Source organism: Planococcus citri, chromosome 4 (genome assembly GCF_950023065.1).
Source record: "Planococcus citri chromosome 4, ihPlaCitr1.1, whole genome shotgun sequence".
Lineage (NCBI taxonomy): Eukaryota > Metazoa > Arthropoda > Insecta > Hemiptera > Pseudococcidae > Planococcus > Planococcus citri.
In genome coordinates, this window is record NC_088680.1 from 17096999 (window position 1) to 17113126 (window position 16128).

The 16128-nt window shown below is 34.5% G+C and overlaps 3 protein-coding genes across 3 annotated transcripts; all 3 read left to right on the forward strand.

The window, feature by feature from the left end:
- The first annotated feature begins 355 nt into the window (after positions 1-355).
- On the forward strand, positions 356-2105 carry LOC135842310 (uncharacterized). The gene is made up of 8 exons (XM_065359705.1): positions 356-511; positions 615-647; positions 922-1053; positions 1160-1267; positions 1422-1466; positions 1611-1643; positions 1740-1772; positions 1852-2105. Exons 1-8 carry the CDS (start codon positions 409-411, stop codon positions 1911-1913), a joined length of 549 nt encoding a protein of 182 aa, XP_065215777.1. The 5' UTR covers positions 356-408; the 3' UTR covers positions 1914-2105.
- A 1945-nt stretch (positions 2106-4050) lies between these two features.
- mtRNApol (mitochondrial RNA polymerase) lies at positions 4051-10246 on the forward strand. The gene is made up of 22 exons (XM_065359703.1): positions 4051-4309; positions 4384-4515; positions 4594-5020; positions 5099-5207; positions 5282-5413; positions 5484-5648; positions 5721-5882; positions 5971-6126; positions 6208-6384; positions 6543-6631; positions 6721-6889; positions 7037-7155; positions 7260-7475; positions 7557-7884; positions 7968-8129; positions 8205-8564; positions 8636-8795; positions 8942-9048; positions 9265-9434; positions 9549-9720; positions 9809-9900; positions 9977-10246. Exons 1-22 carry the CDS (start codon positions 4189-4191, stop codon positions 10086-10088), a joined length of 3837 nt encoding a protein of 1278 aa, XP_065215775.1. The 5' UTR covers positions 4051-4188; the 3' UTR covers positions 10089-10246.
- Positions 10247-11076: 830 nt separating this feature from the next.
- LOC135842309 (uncharacterized) lies at positions 11077-13344 on the forward strand. Its single transcript, XM_065359704.1, has 7 exons — positions 11077-11294; positions 11383-11597; positions 11692-11775; positions 11887-11961; positions 12059-12130; positions 12234-12348; positions 12437-13344. Exons 2-7 carry the CDS (start codon positions 11386-11388, stop codon positions 12818-12820), a joined length of 942 nt encoding a protein of 313 aa, XP_065215776.1. The 5' UTR covers positions 11077-11294; positions 11383-11385; the 3' UTR covers positions 12821-13344.
- The last annotated feature ends 2784 nt before the right edge of the window (positions 13345-16128 follow it).

Here is a 16128-nt window from a genome sequence, read left to right on the forward strand (position 1 = left end):
TGTTACCCACAACCTCAAACGAAATTTCCAGTTTACATTTCCCTAGCCCTAATCTGTATTCTCAATGTAAACTCTTTATTTAGAAATTTCGCGAAGTCCTCATTTTAAAATTATTGAACATCATGGTACACCTTCTAACTTTAGGAAAAGGTATTCTAAATAAAAATATTTCACTTTCCAGAACTCTCATATTGTTATCGAGTGAATTCACCTACCGGCTACCCAATTTTTGTAATTATTCAAGGTGCTAAAAAAGAAAAAGAAGCTATCTACCCGGAAGAATATTGAAGTTGAAGGTGGCCGATAGGCGATAACTATCATCAGACTTATCTAAGATTTACTGATAAAAAAATAAAAATCTGTTTATAATACATTTTTAGGCGTTGATCGCCAAGAAAGGTTTATCCTATGTTAGTAAATTTCAGCTGCTGTAAATACTTCATTACGTTTGTATATTCGTTGATGGCATCATTAAATGCATTTTGGTGCGGGTTGATTATTTTCACAGTAGGTGAGCTAAGCTATAATTTTGAATTACATAACAACGTACGTAAGTCGCAAATTTATCCACTTTTATGAAAACTAATGAAATACGATAATTTTTTTTCCTGCAGGGTGCAATGTATTATTCATCAACTCTCAAAACAGTACGTATACTTAAATGTCTACTTACAGCAAAATAAATGACAAAAATTACCATCATCTTCTAAGTGTCTCTGAAGAGTGACTGAGGAGGGTAGGGTGTAGCTTTTTCCATTAATTTTTTGTTTTGAAAAACAACATGAATAGAAAACAATAAAATCTTGATCATATGATTTTATATTCTACTTCATTATTGAATATAGGTACTATCGATTACAAAATAGAATCCAAATCGAGTTTCACTGAGTAGGTTACTTAATTCATTTTGATTCCTTCCAGATGCTTATGATGATAACAAACATCAAAGAAAATCAATCTCTAGATTTTTCAAATCAGTAGCCAAAATCATCACCAGACATGGAATCGATGTAGGAGTAGTAGGATCAAATATAACGGAACTTCTGAACGATGGCAAGTATTTAATCTACCTATCTCGAGCATGAGCAATCCACCCAGTGGGTACAAGGAACTCAATTTAAACATTTGTGATTTTACGTACGAGTTCAACTTGTTGCAGATCCACATGATATTTACAAATGTGGGCAAAGATTAATCAAGTTTATCGAATCATTGAATAAAAATAAAAAAAATGCGTTAACAAATCAGGAAAAAGATCAAATTGAAGGTAAGATGCATTACTTGGCGAAACAATTTTTCATCTCTTTGTTTTCAAATTCATTTCCGTACGTCTTACTAACATGTTTCTACACATCGTATTTTGCTGAAGTATTCATGACGATATATTCACTACCTACGTTTGTTTTTTCAAATGTCTATAGCTGATTTTTGCAATTTGGTCAGTTGGATATCGATGTGCGATACTTGTAAGTGATGAAAGAATCATCTACAAACACTTTTGCTTATTATTAGATAAGTAAATACCTACAGCAGCGAATCAAGTTGCGTTGCATTAAAATGTAATTTATTTTTCATGGTGCCTTACCTACCTAAATCCACTTGTCATTCAGATAATCTTTGGACAGGCGAATTCGGAGGAGGAAGTGAGTAAAAATCTTGATTAGTGATGAGTACTTGATACTCGGTTTCGAATTCGAATACTTCATGAATACAGCTTCGACGTTGACCATTTTTTTCAGGTATTTGCGCAGCTATTCTGAAGAGTAGTGGCAGTAAGTATGAAACTTCCAACAATGTATCATCGATATTTAATTTGCATCTCGCTCGATATCATTCTTTCCTCAATTGTAGCTGATCCAGTCGCTATACTTGGAGCCAAAGATGACGATCCTATAAGAAACATCACATACTGAATAAGAATCGTAAAAATCTTGGGGATGGATGATCAATTGCTGGCATAAACCTAAACCATAATTATGATCCATGAAGCTGTACTCTAAAACGAACTAAGGAGAATAAGAAATTTTACGCTAGTCTGTTTTTCTAACACTGTTGAAAGAGAAGGTGTACTCAAACAAATAAATCATATTATTTTGCCCAACTTACTCATCATCTTCAGCGCGATTCTTGTCGATCAAAAATGCTTCATAATTTCGTACGAATGGAAATAATTCTTCCAGTGAACGAGTAGAGTGTAGGTGTAGGTACGTAATTTAATTAATTACTTTCATGATTGAATTGCCATTTTGAATTTATTAAATAAACGAAAATAACGTAATGTGAGCTTTGCCTTCCTTCGAGAATTATTCAAAATTTAAAATCACTCAACTCAACTTCGAAAAATTTCAAAAAATTCTCGATATGTGATCTGTCACGAGAAAACCAACCTAGTGTCCAAAACGTAAATTTTACAGGAAGGGCATTTGAAGTTTTGAGTCTCTGTATCAGGCGATTTAAAATTTGTAGGTTCGTGAAACTTGCACCTTTTTTGGCCCTCATGAGTCCCAACATAACCGGATATTTTTTTTTTCAGAATCATCACATTCAAGGTTGCCAAGTCCAATAATCGAAATTTCCCAAAATCGATTTTTTCGATTTTTTTGAATTTTTTGCCAAAAATGTTGCAAAAACTACCCGAGTATGAATTATTAATGAAGAATAAGTTATTACTTATTATTAAATTTATCACGTTTCTTAACAAATTTGTTCAAGGTGAAAAGAGTTGATTTTTCCAGAGTGAACCTCATTCAAATTTCAAAAAAACGGCCTAAATTCTACAAATGTGAGCCGATATCCACAAAAATTTGCATGTTGACTCCCCCGAACATACATTTCGAGAAAATGAAAAAAAAATTTTTTTTTCATTTTTTTGTAGTTGCTCAATTTTTTTGACTTTAAATTTAGGGTCAAAAGAATCGTTCGCGAACGTTTTTAGCACCGCAGGCAGATTCAGCACCCTGAGTACTACCATAAGGCTTTTGACGTATTGCGGGTTGCATATCGGTTCGCCTGAACTTTATCGGTTTGGTGTAGTGTTGGGCAAATTCGCGAATATTCTTTTTTTGCTTGCGCATGCGCAAGAATATGCGCATATTCTTGCGCATATTCCGCAGATTCTTTTCAAAAAATTAGAAAATTATTGCCTAGTTTAGAGATAATAGGGAAAAGGTTTTGGTAACTTTCAAATTATTGAGGAAAATTGGAAATTTATAAAGAAAAGTAGTTGTAAAACTTGTAAATTGTGGAAAATTGTAGAAAAATCTTCAAATTTTTTGAAAAAAGTCCCGATTTTTATTTTTTTGAGAGAATATTCTCCAAGCGTTTGAGAATATTCGCGAATATTCGCGAATATTCTCAGATTATGCGCATTGAGAATATTCTCAGGCCAACACTAGTTTGGTGGGCATTCTTATCAGTGAGTATCAAAATTTCATATTTTGAGCAATTTTCACAAGGTGTTTTTGAAATTTATAGCTTTTATTTAGTTTTTCCTCCAGTTTTAAACACTGTTAAATCCTGTGATGGAAAAAGATCCGCTCTTTGTCGAGGTTCAAAGACATTTTATCAACTTCTTTAAAACTCGACGAAGAGAGGATCTTTTTCCATTACAGGGTTTAACAGTGTTTAAAATTGAAGGAAAAACTAAATAAAAGCTATACATTTCAAAAACACCTCGTGAAAATTGCTCAAAATATGAAATTTTGATACTCACTGATAAGAATGCCCACCAAACCGATAAAGTTCAGGCAAACCGATATGCAACCCGCAATACGTCAAAAGCCTTATTTCCACCATAAAAAAAATATCGATTTTTTGGACACTAAGTTGGTTTTCTCGTGACAGATCACATATTTTGCAAAAAACTTTTAGAAGAAATTTTCAGAAATTTGAAAATGGAACCAACCACTCAATTTGTTGAACAAAAAACCTGGCGATTTATTTCATATTTTAGTTCACAAAAACTTCACCACTACTGGAGCAGCACTGTAGCGCCGCGAAATGACATTTTTAAAACCAGGCATTGACTTCTATGCTCTAAGCTACGCAATGTGCTCTAAATTGATAATGAAATCAATCAAAATATTTCGAGAACGTTACCGCTCGCGAAATTTATTCCAATATTCCAATTTAAAATGTTAATTTAACGACGAATATTCGTAAAATGTGATATATACTATTATTAACACAATGTATCGATTATTGAAGGTGGCTTCTGTGCAAGTAAGCGGTTCCAAACTGCCTAAATTGAAGTTCAATCAACCTTCCTTGTTTCCTTGCAGTTTATGTAATCGAGATGTTATATTATCCGGTGAGTTTTTTCAGTTTTAATAGATACATTACTTCATATTCTTCTCTTCTAACGCTTCTTCTGGTTATATATAGGTAAACCTCACAATAGCAATAAGTTTTTCACCAGGACCTTGACCACATCCGAACTAGCAAGTTTACGAGCTATTATCAAAAAACGTAAGAAAATTAAAAAACCCAAGAAGAAATATGCCGAATTGGTTGAAAGTACGTGTATCAAAATCTATTTACTTAATCTTACATAAATTCATATTTTTTGATAACGTTGTGTTTTAAAATTCGTAGTTAACGAGGACAGTAGCAAGACGACTAAAGCAGTTGTGAAAAATCTTACTGCGCGCCAAATATCCAAACTAACCGAACAACCGGATTCATCTTTGAAATATTTGCATAATGCTGTCAAGCCAGCTTCTGTTTTACTTCCTGAACCCGCGGAAACCGCGGAAACCACCAGTGTTGCTGTTCCAAATCCTCCCAATCAACCCGATGAATATCCAGCGTTGTTTAATCCTGCTAATTTATTCCCCTTGAAGGACGATTTTTTCGAGCAAGAGATAGAAAAAGAATTAGAATGGGAGTTGATTCAAAGAAATAAAGAAGACGTTGAAATGATACCAGAAATCAGTTTCTTGAAAGATCTCGATGAAACTAAAACCAGTGAAGCATCCAGTAAACAAAATGTTCTCGAGAAAATTAAATCTAAAGCGAAAAGGTATGTAATTTGATTCCATACAAATCGATAAGTAAATTGTTCGAATTTTTAAGCAATGAATTTCCGATGTTCGTTTAGTGTGAAGAATCCGGAGGCGGCAGAGAAAGTCAAACAATTGAAAGAACAAGAAATTCAATTTATTATAGAAAAATTCAATATCAACTTGACATCGTATATCGATTTATGTGTAAGTTCTTCTCGTCCATTTTATTTTATTTTGTTTTTAGTGCGGAATGATTTCAATTTAAATTATCATTGCAGGTGCATTGTGATTATTTAAATATCGGTTTCGGCACCCTCAGTCGATACACGAATAAGAACATCAACAAAAAAATATTTCAAATCAGAAGCGCTCGTCCATTTAATTCTCTAATGCACGGATATGCAAAAAAGGTACTTATCGAAAATTACGTTGGAATTAATTTGAAACCAATATAATATAATTTATCTGATGTTTTTTCAGGGTAATGTCGAAAAGGTGATGGAACTCTTACGTATGATGAGACATACTGGCGTAAGTCCAAATCCTCAATCGTACGCTGCGGCATTTGAAACGTTCGGCAGATTACCCGAAGATGAAAATAATATAGCTAAGCTTCAATTTTTACATCAAGATATGAAAAGCAAAGTAAGCAAATTTTCGTACTGCAAACTTGTCTGAATCTGGTTTAGATTATTGGTTATTGTTTTTTAATCGCAGAGTTTCGATTTCCAACATCTTTTCGATCACTGTACGTATCTTGGTGATCAAAGAGAACACGTTTTGAAGGCTGTTCGACGTCTAGATGCAGACTTCGTTCCACATTATCATCCTCCCATGCTGCATTACAATTGTAGCTTGTTGAATGAACTAAATAAACCGGTAAATGGAACTTAAAAATTAACTAATAAGTAATAACTAATCGCTGAAGAGATAAAGGATTGTTTCACTCATGTTGATTTTTTTTCAGTCTGGTAAAAAATATAAATCTCCTTGTCGAGAATTAGTAAACGATGAGCAAATGGAGAATTATATACAAGAGCAACTTAAAATCGAATTATCATCTCCGATGAAGATTAAATCGGTTGTGGCGCTTTCCGAACTCACTGATGAAATAAAACAATACGTAAGTTGGTAATTTGAAAAAAAAAGCCATCCCATTTTTGATTTGATTTATTTTATGTTCCTGTTCGTGTTTTTTTTTCAGAGAGCTAAATGGCGTGAATTAGAAGATATGTGGAGAATGTCAATTCGAGAAGCGTTACAGAGAGATCTGGAATTGATGAAAATCCAGCAGAATTCTACAAAATCATGTTACGGCATTAATATTTATCCGTATTTGAAAGCTTTGACGCACGAGCAATTCGTTGATATAATTTTACAAGTGAGATATCAATGATTTTATTACTGTAATTCAAAGTTCATTAACTTTGGGGGAAATTACGTATCTTATCTTTATTGTGAAAATTAGGTTAATATGAACATAACGCAGGGTTACCATTTTAGATATGAAAGATTTTAACGTGTTTTGTGATTCTGCAGGAAATTCGCCGTCTGGTCCAAGGCTCGGAGACATTCAGTCCGAATTTGAGAGTATTGTACAAACAGCTTGGCCATCAAGTTAGATTAAAGTGAGAATAACATTAAATACTGGATTCGATTTGATTCGATAAATACCACAAGTGTGAATTTATTTACTCGATTTTCGTATTTTTATTAGGTATCAAATAAAACATAGGCAACAGCATGGTATTATGGATAAAATAGAAAATGTTTACAAAAATTATTGCAAATGGTATCTGAATCCTGAACTCAACTCGAAATCTCTCAATACCAGACATCAATGGCAAAATTTGTTGCATAGTACAGCTTCTGAAGGAGCCTCTTTGGTAATTTATTAATTTTAATTTTTTTTTTTTCACTTGGTATTCTGTTTTTGTTTGGGTAAAAACGGAAAAATGAGAACTTTTTGAAGTTTCGGTGTGTCGATTTTGAGACATTTTTGTGAAATAATTAGAACTTCGTTATGTTTGTAGGACGACAAAGAAGAACTTTGGCCACCTGGAGTAGTCCACGAAATAGGCAAATTTCTGTACAATATAATCATCAAAGATGTTAAAACCGACGTAAACTGTTTAAAACAGAATAGTACTCCGTAAGTATTGGTACCATTTTCCCATTCAATTCTACACACATAACAATTTCAATTCGCTGATTATTCAATTTGATTAATTAATTTCATCGTGTTTCTTTCCACAGCGAATATCTTCCAGCTTTCTACTCGTTGTTCCGGTATCAAGGGCATATGTTACTCGAGGAATTGAAACCGCATCCTCAGTTGGCCCGATTGTATAAAGAAATGGTCAGCGATGATTTATTCTTCGATGTGAACATGTTGCCTATGGTGTCACCGCCGGTACCTTGGACATCTGTCAATAATGGCGGATACGTTCTCGCAAAAGCTGATTTTATTAGGTGATTTGCTTTCCTTGGTTCGTTGCTTTTTTCAAATTCGATCCTCGAGCTTTGTTACATAAGGTGTTATTTATTTTCCAGACTTCACTACGGTGTTTCATCGAAAGTAGTCGAGGAAGCGGCTCCCCAACGATTATATCCGGTTTTCGATTCGCTCAATCAGCTGGGCTCGATTCCTTGGAAAATCAACGAATCTGTATTAGATGTCGTGTTGGAGGTATTCAGAAAAGGAGGATCGACTCGACTGGATATTCCTCTACACGTTTCAGCTTTTACAAATACTAATGCATCTCTCGATTCGAGCCAAAAAAGCTTAACTTATCAAGAAAGAGCTGCTCAAAGTCGACGCAAAGCTGAAATGTTCGGTCTCTGGTGCGAAGCTCTGTACAGATTATCGTTGGCCAATCATGTAAGTTCATACCAGATCCGCATGAGAAAAATTTTAATCGGTCGTGGTTTTTTGATGAAATACATGTCGATATTTGATTACAGTTTCGTAAACGGGTATTTTGGTTGCCTCATAATATGGATTTCAGAGGAAGAGTGTATCCGGTGCCTCCTCATTTGACGCATTTAGGTAACGATATGGCGAGATCGTTGCTGGTGTTCGCGAGAGGCGAGAAATTAGGTCCCAAAGGGCTAGATTGGTTAAAAGTAAGTAAAAAATGAAAATCTGTTGATACAAAATCGACCTACGATTTAATTCTTATCTTTTCCATCATTGTGCAGATCCACTGCATCAATTTGACCGGATTAAAGAAACGCGAACCGTTATCAGAACGGTTACGTTACGCCGAAGAAATTCTAGCCGATATTTTAGACTCGGCCGAAAACCCACTGACTGGTAAAATGTGGTGGGCTGATTCGGAAGAGCAATGGCAAACGTTAGCATGCTGTATGGAGATCAAGAAAGCAATCGACAGCGGCGACCCGGAAAATTACATCAGCCATTTCCCAGTTCATCAAGATGGCTCGTGTAATGGTCTGCAGCACTACGCTGCTCTCGGTAGAGATCAAGCTGGCGCCGAAAGTGTCAATTTGGTCCCTTGTACTATTCCCCAGGATGTTTACAGTTGTGTTGTTACTTTGGTAAGTGATTGAAAAGAGATGTTGTTTAAAACGAGAATTTGTAAGGTGTTAAAATCAAAATATATTCGTAGGTGGAACGAGAACGATTGAAAGATGCCGCAAATGGATCAGAAATTGCAATAGCTCTCGAAGGATTCATTAAACGTAAAGTAATCAAGCAAACGATTATGACAACTGTCTACGGTGTGACGAGATACGGCGCAAGGCTGCAAATCGCCAAACAGCTCAAAGGTAAATGACCTCGTCTCTATATGTACGTAAATTTATGGAAAAGTTTCGAGAATTGACGTCACGATTTCGATTTGTAGATTAAACGAAATGTGATTTTTGTATTCCTGGTTCGAGTATTTCCACTCTCATGTATTTATTTTTCGTAGATATCGATAGTTTCCCGAAGAACTTGGTATGGGGTGCTTCAACGTACTTGACGTCGAAGACGTTCCACTGTTTACAAGAAATGTTCACATCGTCTCGAGAAATTCAGGTAAAATACGAGTAATCGAGTAATCTTTGAAATTATCTCATCGTTGTTTGAACTTCAACCATAACGGTATAGTTTAAAGTATAGACTGAACTTCATTATTGATTGAATTCGGTTTTTATTCAACGTCAATACTCAATATTGACTCAAGAGAATACGCTTAATGAGTTTCAGCAGTTGAAAACGTGATATTAATTTTTTGTTTTGATTCATTTTTAGAATTGGTTGACCGATTCCGCCAAATTCATATCGGGCACATGTGGTAAAAATATCGAATGGTTGACTCCACTTGGATTACCAGTTATGCAGCCGTATTCTAAAAAAAGGGTGTCTCATTTATTAAACGACAAAAATGGCAAATTGAGTCAAGTCAGCTTAGACGTTGTTTTGTAAGTCGACGTGATTTTTCTACCTTAAATTTAATTCGACTTCACGAAAAATATTTCTTTCCTGATTTGCGATTTGTTATTTAAATATAATTCTATTTTATTTTTTCGGTGCAGAAAACCAAACGCTGTGAAGCAAAAGAACGCATTTCCACCCAACTTCGTCCATTCGTTGGATTCTAGTCACATGATGTTAACTTCATTATTCTGCGAACGCGAAAATATCACCTTCGTTTCGGTCCACGATTGTTTTTGGACCCATCCTTGCACCGTCGATGTGATGAACGAAGTATATACGTAGAAAATCCCTCGAAACATTTTTCAACGTGTATTAAATTCAACTCGAGTATATTAAATCGATCGTTTCAATTTTGCAGATTTGTCGCAAGCAATTCGTAGCTCTTCACTCGGAACCGATTTTAGAAAACTTGTCAGCCTATTTATTGAGAAAGTTTCACAATTCCTATCCGTAAGAATTTCCACTTTTGAAAATATTTTCACTTTATTTGTAATAGGAAAATAATTAAATGAATTTGATTTCGTAGATACATGCCCGAGTACGGCTGTAAATTACCTCACGAGGTACTGGCAAAAGTGCCCGGAAAAGGAAAATTCGATTTGCAGAGCATCCTGCAGTCTACTTACTTCTTCAGTTAGAATGGTGCTGATAACGTAGCAAATATCAGTAGTTTATCGAATTCTATAATATTTTACTTGTTTATGTACCTAGACTTACCTGTGTTATTATAAATCACGTTGATTTTTTTCCAATTTGTTATAAAATAGTATTATACGTTCAGCGAATGTGAATTTTATTTGTTTGTTTTTTTTTCAAATATTTTCGACTTATGATTTATAATGTGTTTTGCAATATTGGTAGAATTTTATTCCCTCTGGGTAGATAATTTTCAGTTTTTTTTGGCTCTTCAATTTCAGTTCGGTTTAGTTCCTCGATGATTAATTTTCGAAGTTTACTTTCGATAAAGAGTATTGATACGCCTTCTTTGTAATGGGTTAGAATTGATCTAAATTTATGTTATTTGAATTCTCCATCAATTGTGTCGATTAATTCGAAATTTCGATTTTAGAAATACTTAAGTTAAAGATGTTGATTTGTTCGAGCTGTTCTTTTAATTGTTTTATAAGTCTGCAGAAATTTGAGCTAAAACAGCTGAGTAAGACAAAGATGAATTTTCGAGAGAAGTGTAAAGGAATTCCATTCGTATTCACGAACTGATGTTAATTAAACTGCCTACCTAAAGATTCAAGGCGCAAGTAAGAATTTGTACGTAATATTCGAACAATGATTAATTGGCGAATTGAACTTATGTCTTAGATTGATAATTTCGAGATCATTGATCGATAATATAAATTATTTTCATAATTCTAATTTAATATTTGACCATTTTTTTTCAATCTTTCTAGATTCTTCTGCGAAAATCGTTTCAATATCTTGATGCATCTCTTCATTCACACAAGACAATCAATATGCTATGGGGAAATTCCACTAGAAAAGCTTCTATTATTATGGAAACCTGAATTTTATCGCAAAACTGTTACTTTTCACGCACCGCTCACTCCTTCCAAGTTCCAATCATCCACCGTCGAAGTAAATTTCCATCATAGATGAACCTTAAGCACAATATGGTCAAAGTTGAATCATGCCTACCCCTCCATGTCGAGTTTGTCTGATTTCAAACATTGAAATGACAAAGTAAACGATGCACGTAACGATAAATTGATATGTTTCGTTGGTAACTCTGTGTAGGAATTCAATAAGTATTATTTTCAAGTTACAACGATCCTCGGTGTGTTCGTTTGAAAATAGAACTTTGTTCATTCGTAGCTCAAGTTTCGAGATAGGTATATTCGAGTGATTTGATCGTACGTGTTAGCTAATTTCAGATACTAATTTCGAAACTCGTCATCTTTTTCGTTGTGTTGATTTTAGAAAATGGAAAGTTCCAGTTCGGTTCGCGATTCTAGTTTTTTAACCATGGATAACGATTATCAATTATTAATTATGCTGAAAAACGCGATATCCTCGGCTTTCAGTACGAGTGTATTTCTAACGATAACGGCGATACAATATTTCTTTTTTCCGGTCGTATTGATGTATTCGTTTTGGGCCTACGCGATAGAGAAATCGTGGCAGATTACGAAATAGTAAGTTTCGATTGTTTTAAATCTACTAATACGGATCTTCTTTATAATAATTTAACATAGATCCGAATTTAATTCGAATTGGATATTTTTACAGCATTTCGTCAGAAATCTATAATTTGATGCAGATCTTACCGTTAAGCGTTAAAGTTTGGTATTTGGGAATGCTCTGCGTTGTGCAGTAAGTATAAGAATACCTATTTATTTTTGTCTACAGTAACGAGATAACTTAACGATTAATTCGCTACATGTTTATATGTAACTAACCGTGATCGTTAATCGTTCTTAATAGGTTCCTGTTTTTGTTCAAAAAAATGGAAGAAATCAGTATTGTTGTGGAGAAGCAAATCTACGTAAATCTGAAAGTGTAAGTTGGATAGGTTTATTTTTGATTTCGAACTCGATTTGCATCTCGGTTATTTCGTATTTTTTATTCGTGTATTGTCGATCGTTAATTGTTTCAGGATATGCACTATATTGAATTTAATACCGTTATCGCATAAACACGCTGCTGGTCTTTACACCATTATGAAAAGGTGAGTGTATCAATTACCTATACGTAATCTTCTATATTGATAGGTTAATTTTACTCGTAGCTGTATTCTAATTACTAAATATATCTCGTGTGTGGTTTGACAGAGTTCCAATTTTCGGCAAAGGTCGTTTGCCATTCCCCAATTTTCTGTTTGAAGACACGTTCACCAGCATTAGTTTCCGAAAAGACACCATCTCGATGACCATAGCGCCACCGGAAGTGAGTATACCTAGACCTATCCATTTTTGGTACTTCGATCGTTTACATGTACTTTTTGACTCGACTGTAATGATTGGTTCTTTCGTAGGATTTTCCTCAGACCGGATCTGTACCTGAAACCACAGCTACCGGCAGCATTAGCGGTGCTGATGGTGATGGTGAAATCGCTTCGACATCCACTACAGTCCAGAGTCCAGCTTCAGGATCGACTACTACCGGCACTACTGATCAGCCAAGTCCAGCTTCAGGATCGACTACTACCGGCACTACTGATCAGCCAGCACCTGCATCGACACCGATTCCGACTGCTCCGGTGATAAATGAGCCTAAACCTGCGACTTCAAGTACGAATAAAAAGCCATCGCCAGGTAAATCGAAATCGGACGAAAAACTCGCCAAACCAACTGACGTATCTACCGATCAAAGTCCATCGACGTCAACATCAGATGTAAAAGCTTCAAGTTCGATTTAAAATACGTGAAAAGTTCCGTCGTCAAACTGATGTTTGTTTATTTTACTTTACCTGTCTTACTATAGTATATTTGATTTCAAAAGTCGTCAATTTTACATTCGTATATGTTCTTAATGTGTTCGATATCGATTGATTGTGAATTTTATTATTTATCTTTCATATAGCTGCTTTTACGCTACCGTCTGTCTTTTTTAATTCATCGCTATAATGTTGTTCGAGTCAGTTGATCTTGTGTAAATTATTCGTTGTGAAAGTTTTTAAAATTTGATTTTTAGTCGTAATGTGCAAAAATAGCTCACTTGTCATTATTTTTTACAAACTGTTTCAGGTTTTTTATAAATTTATTTTAGAGTTATTTTTACTTATACTTATATCGTATAGAGATAATCGTGTTTACCTATTTATGGAGTGTGAATTTTATCATTTCCTACATGGCTTAAGTATACCTAACTGAGTAATATTATTGTTTGCTTTTAAAGTGTCTTGTTCGATGATGAATAAAGTAGATATAATTTATAATGAAACATTGTCTCGAGTTTGTTATTATTGACTTAGGTTTATTGAAGAATGATTATTAATGAATATAAAATGGTATATGACACCATTGAAGTACGATTCGAAGATCTAAAAGGCAAAAACGATTCGTAATAGGTATTATTGTTTGAAGTTCACTATGGAAAACATAAAAAAATCGTTGGTATAGATGTAGGTACCTACGTAATAAAAATTATTCAGATGAAGTAGGACCTCATCAGCTAAATCTTTCAACGAAAATTATTTGATGGCAATTTTGAAGAATTTTGAAGGTGAAATATTGGGACATGATTTTTGAGTTTTTTGAAAAAGTATCATATGTGACATATCAAAACGTATTAAAATTTCGCTAGAAATACAAATTATTTCAACGAATATGATTTCGGAGCAATCTTGAAGAATTTTTAACGCAAAATTGAGACAAGATTTTTGGATTAATTGAAACAGTATCATGCGACTTATCAAAATGGATTAAAATAATGCGAGAAATTGAAATTTTTCGGTAAATATTGAGCTCCAAAATATCGAGTTATGATTTTTGGGAATTTTGAAACAGATGTCGTGCGACCTATCAAAATGGATTGAAATTTCACGAGAAATACAAATATAATGTACTTACTCTAACGAAAATGGTTTTTGAAGAATTTTGAGCCCAAAATTGGGTCATGATTTTTGGTAGGTAGGTACTATTTCTGAAAAGGAAAGATGTCATGTGACCTATCGAAATGAGTCAAAATTTCGTAAAAAATACAATTACTTCGAGAAAAATGTTTTTTGACCACTTTAAAAAAATTTTAAGCCCAAAATTGGATCATGATTTTGATTATTTTAAAACATTTTCATACGGTCTGGCAAAATTGCGTTAAAATTTTGCGAAAAATTGAAATATTTCAACGAAATAGGTACCCACCTAATCGCATTTTGATCATTTTAGAAGAATTTTAAACCTAAAATCGGATTGTGATTTTCGTGATTTTTGAAAAGTGGATTTTCTCATTCTATACAACCTACTTAGTGGGGGAGCCCGCTCAAGGATCTATTGCGCCCCCCCCCCGGTTGATCCTCCGGGACAATTTTTTTCGTAAAGGGGGAGGTGTTCCTGAGGAACATTTCTAGCCCTTGTACTCAAAAAAAAGTGGCCCTACTCACAAAATGGCAGCCATTTTGATTAACAAATCAGCCGAAATCGCAGATTTTACGTTCCAACATAGGAGTTGCACAAAATTCTTCAAACCGTAGTCCATACAAAGATGGATCGAAAGATCAGGCAAAAATTTATCACCTGTCAACATTTCAAGTGCTAAAGTACGTTTTTCGATTTTTGGTGAATTATTTGAAAATCAAATTCGGGTCAAGAATGAGGGAAAAAATCAAAATTTTACCAAATTGACCAAGAAAGCTGAAATTTAGGATATACCCTATTTTCGACATGCCAAATCGATTGGAAACTGTTTCAACCCGTTTTGAGCAGTTCTGGAGCCTCCAGCAGATGTTTTAAACTCGAAATTTCTACAAAATTTCATCAAAATGGAGTTGGAAAGCTGAAATTTATTCTGAAAACCAGTTTCAATGCGCTACGAAGTACTGCAGGGGAATTTCAAGTCGTTTTGGAGCCTCCAGCAGATTTTTCAAACTTTGAATTTTTACAAAATTTCATCAAACATGGGATGGGATGGAAAGCTGAAATTTTCTCTACACTCCAATTTTAACACCCTCTGAAAACGACTTCAGGTGGATTCAAGTCATTTTGGAGCCTCCAGTGACTTTTTTGAAAATTACTGGAGTCTCTAGTAGATTTTTGAAACTGAAATTCCCGCATACATTTTACCAAATGAAGTTGGCAAGCTGAAATTTACTTCGAAAACTAATTTCAATGCGATATGAAGTCGACTTGAATGGTGGTTTCAAATGGTTTTGAAGCTTCCAGCTACTTTTTGGAAATTTCAATTTTCCAAAAAACGCCATACAACCTTTCAAAAAGTCGCTGGAAGCTCCAAAACGACTTGAAATCCACCAGCAGTCGAGTTCGTAGCGAATTGAAATTAGTTTGCAGAATGAATTTCGACTTTCCATCTCTGTTTCATGAAATTTTGGGGAAATTTCAAGTTTCGAAAATCGGCTGGAGGCTTCAGTAATTTTCAAAAAATCGTTGGAGGCTCCAAAATGACTTGAAATCCTCCTGCAGTTGACTTCGTAGCGCATTGAAATTAGTTTGCAGAGTAAATTTCGGTTATCCAACTCCATTTGATGAAATTTTGTGGGAATTTAGAGTTCTCAAAATCTACTAGAGGCTCCAGTAATTTTCAAAAAGTCGCTGGAGGCTCCAAAATGACTTGAACCCACCTGAAGTTGTCTTCGGAGGGTGTTAAAATTGGAGTGTAGAGAAAATTTCAACTTTCCATCCCATGTTTGATGAAATTTTGTAAAAATTCAAAGTTTGAAAAATCTGCTGGAGGCTCCAGTAATTTTCAAAAAATCGCTGGAGGCTCCAAAACGACTTGAAATTCCCCTGCAGTACTTCGTAGCACATTGAAACTGGTTTGCAGAATAGATTTCAGCTTTCCAACTCCATTTTGATGAAATTTTGTAGAAATTTCGATTTTAAAAAATCTGCTGGAGGCTCCAGAACTGCTCAAAACGGGTTGAAACAGTTTCCAATGAATCTGGCATGTCGAAAATAGGGTATATCCGAAATTTCAGCTTTCTTGGTCAAATTGGTAAAATTTTGATTTTTTCCTCTTCATTTTTGGAATGAATTTGATTTTCAAAAATTC

Excerpts from the sequence above, each read along its gene's own strand:
- LOC135842309 (XM_065359704.1), top strand. The coding sequence starts at position 11,386 with ATGGAAAGTTCCAGTTCGGTTCGCGATTCTAGTTTTTTAACCATGGAT. Across the intron at positions 11,598-11,691 it reads TCGTGGCAGATTACGAAATA|CATTTCGTCAGAAATCTATA; the intron begins GTAAGTTTCGAT and ends ATATTTTTACAG. Across the intron at positions 12,349-12,436 it reads TGACCATAGCGCCACCGGAA|GATTTTCCTCAGACCGGATC; the intron begins GTGAGTATACCT and ends GTTCTTTCGTAG.
- LOC135842310 (XM_065359705.1), top strand. The coding sequence starts at position 409 with ATGTTAGTAAATTTCAGCTGCTGTAAATACTTCATTACGTTTGTATAT. Across the intron at positions 512-614 it reads GTTGATTATTTTCACAGTAG|GGTGCAATGTATTATTCATC; the intron begins GTGAGCTAAGCT and ends TTTTTCCTGCAG. Across the intron at positions 648-921 it reads ATTCATCAACTCTCAAAACA|ATGCTTATGATGATAACAAA; the intron begins GTACGTATACTT and ends GATTCCTTCCAG.
- mtRNApol (XM_065359703.1), top strand. The coding sequence starts at position 4,189 with ATGTATCGATTATTGAAGGTGGCTTCTGTGCAAGTAAGCGGTTCCAAA. Across the intron at positions 5,208-5,281 it reads CATCGTATATCGATTTATGT|GTGCATTGTGATTATTTAAA; the intron begins GTAAGTTCTTCT and ends TTATCATTGCAG. Across the intron at positions 8,565-8,635 it reads ACAGTTGTGTTGTTACTTTG|GTGGAACGAGAACGATTGAA; the intron begins GTAAGTGATTGA and ends ATATATTCGTAG.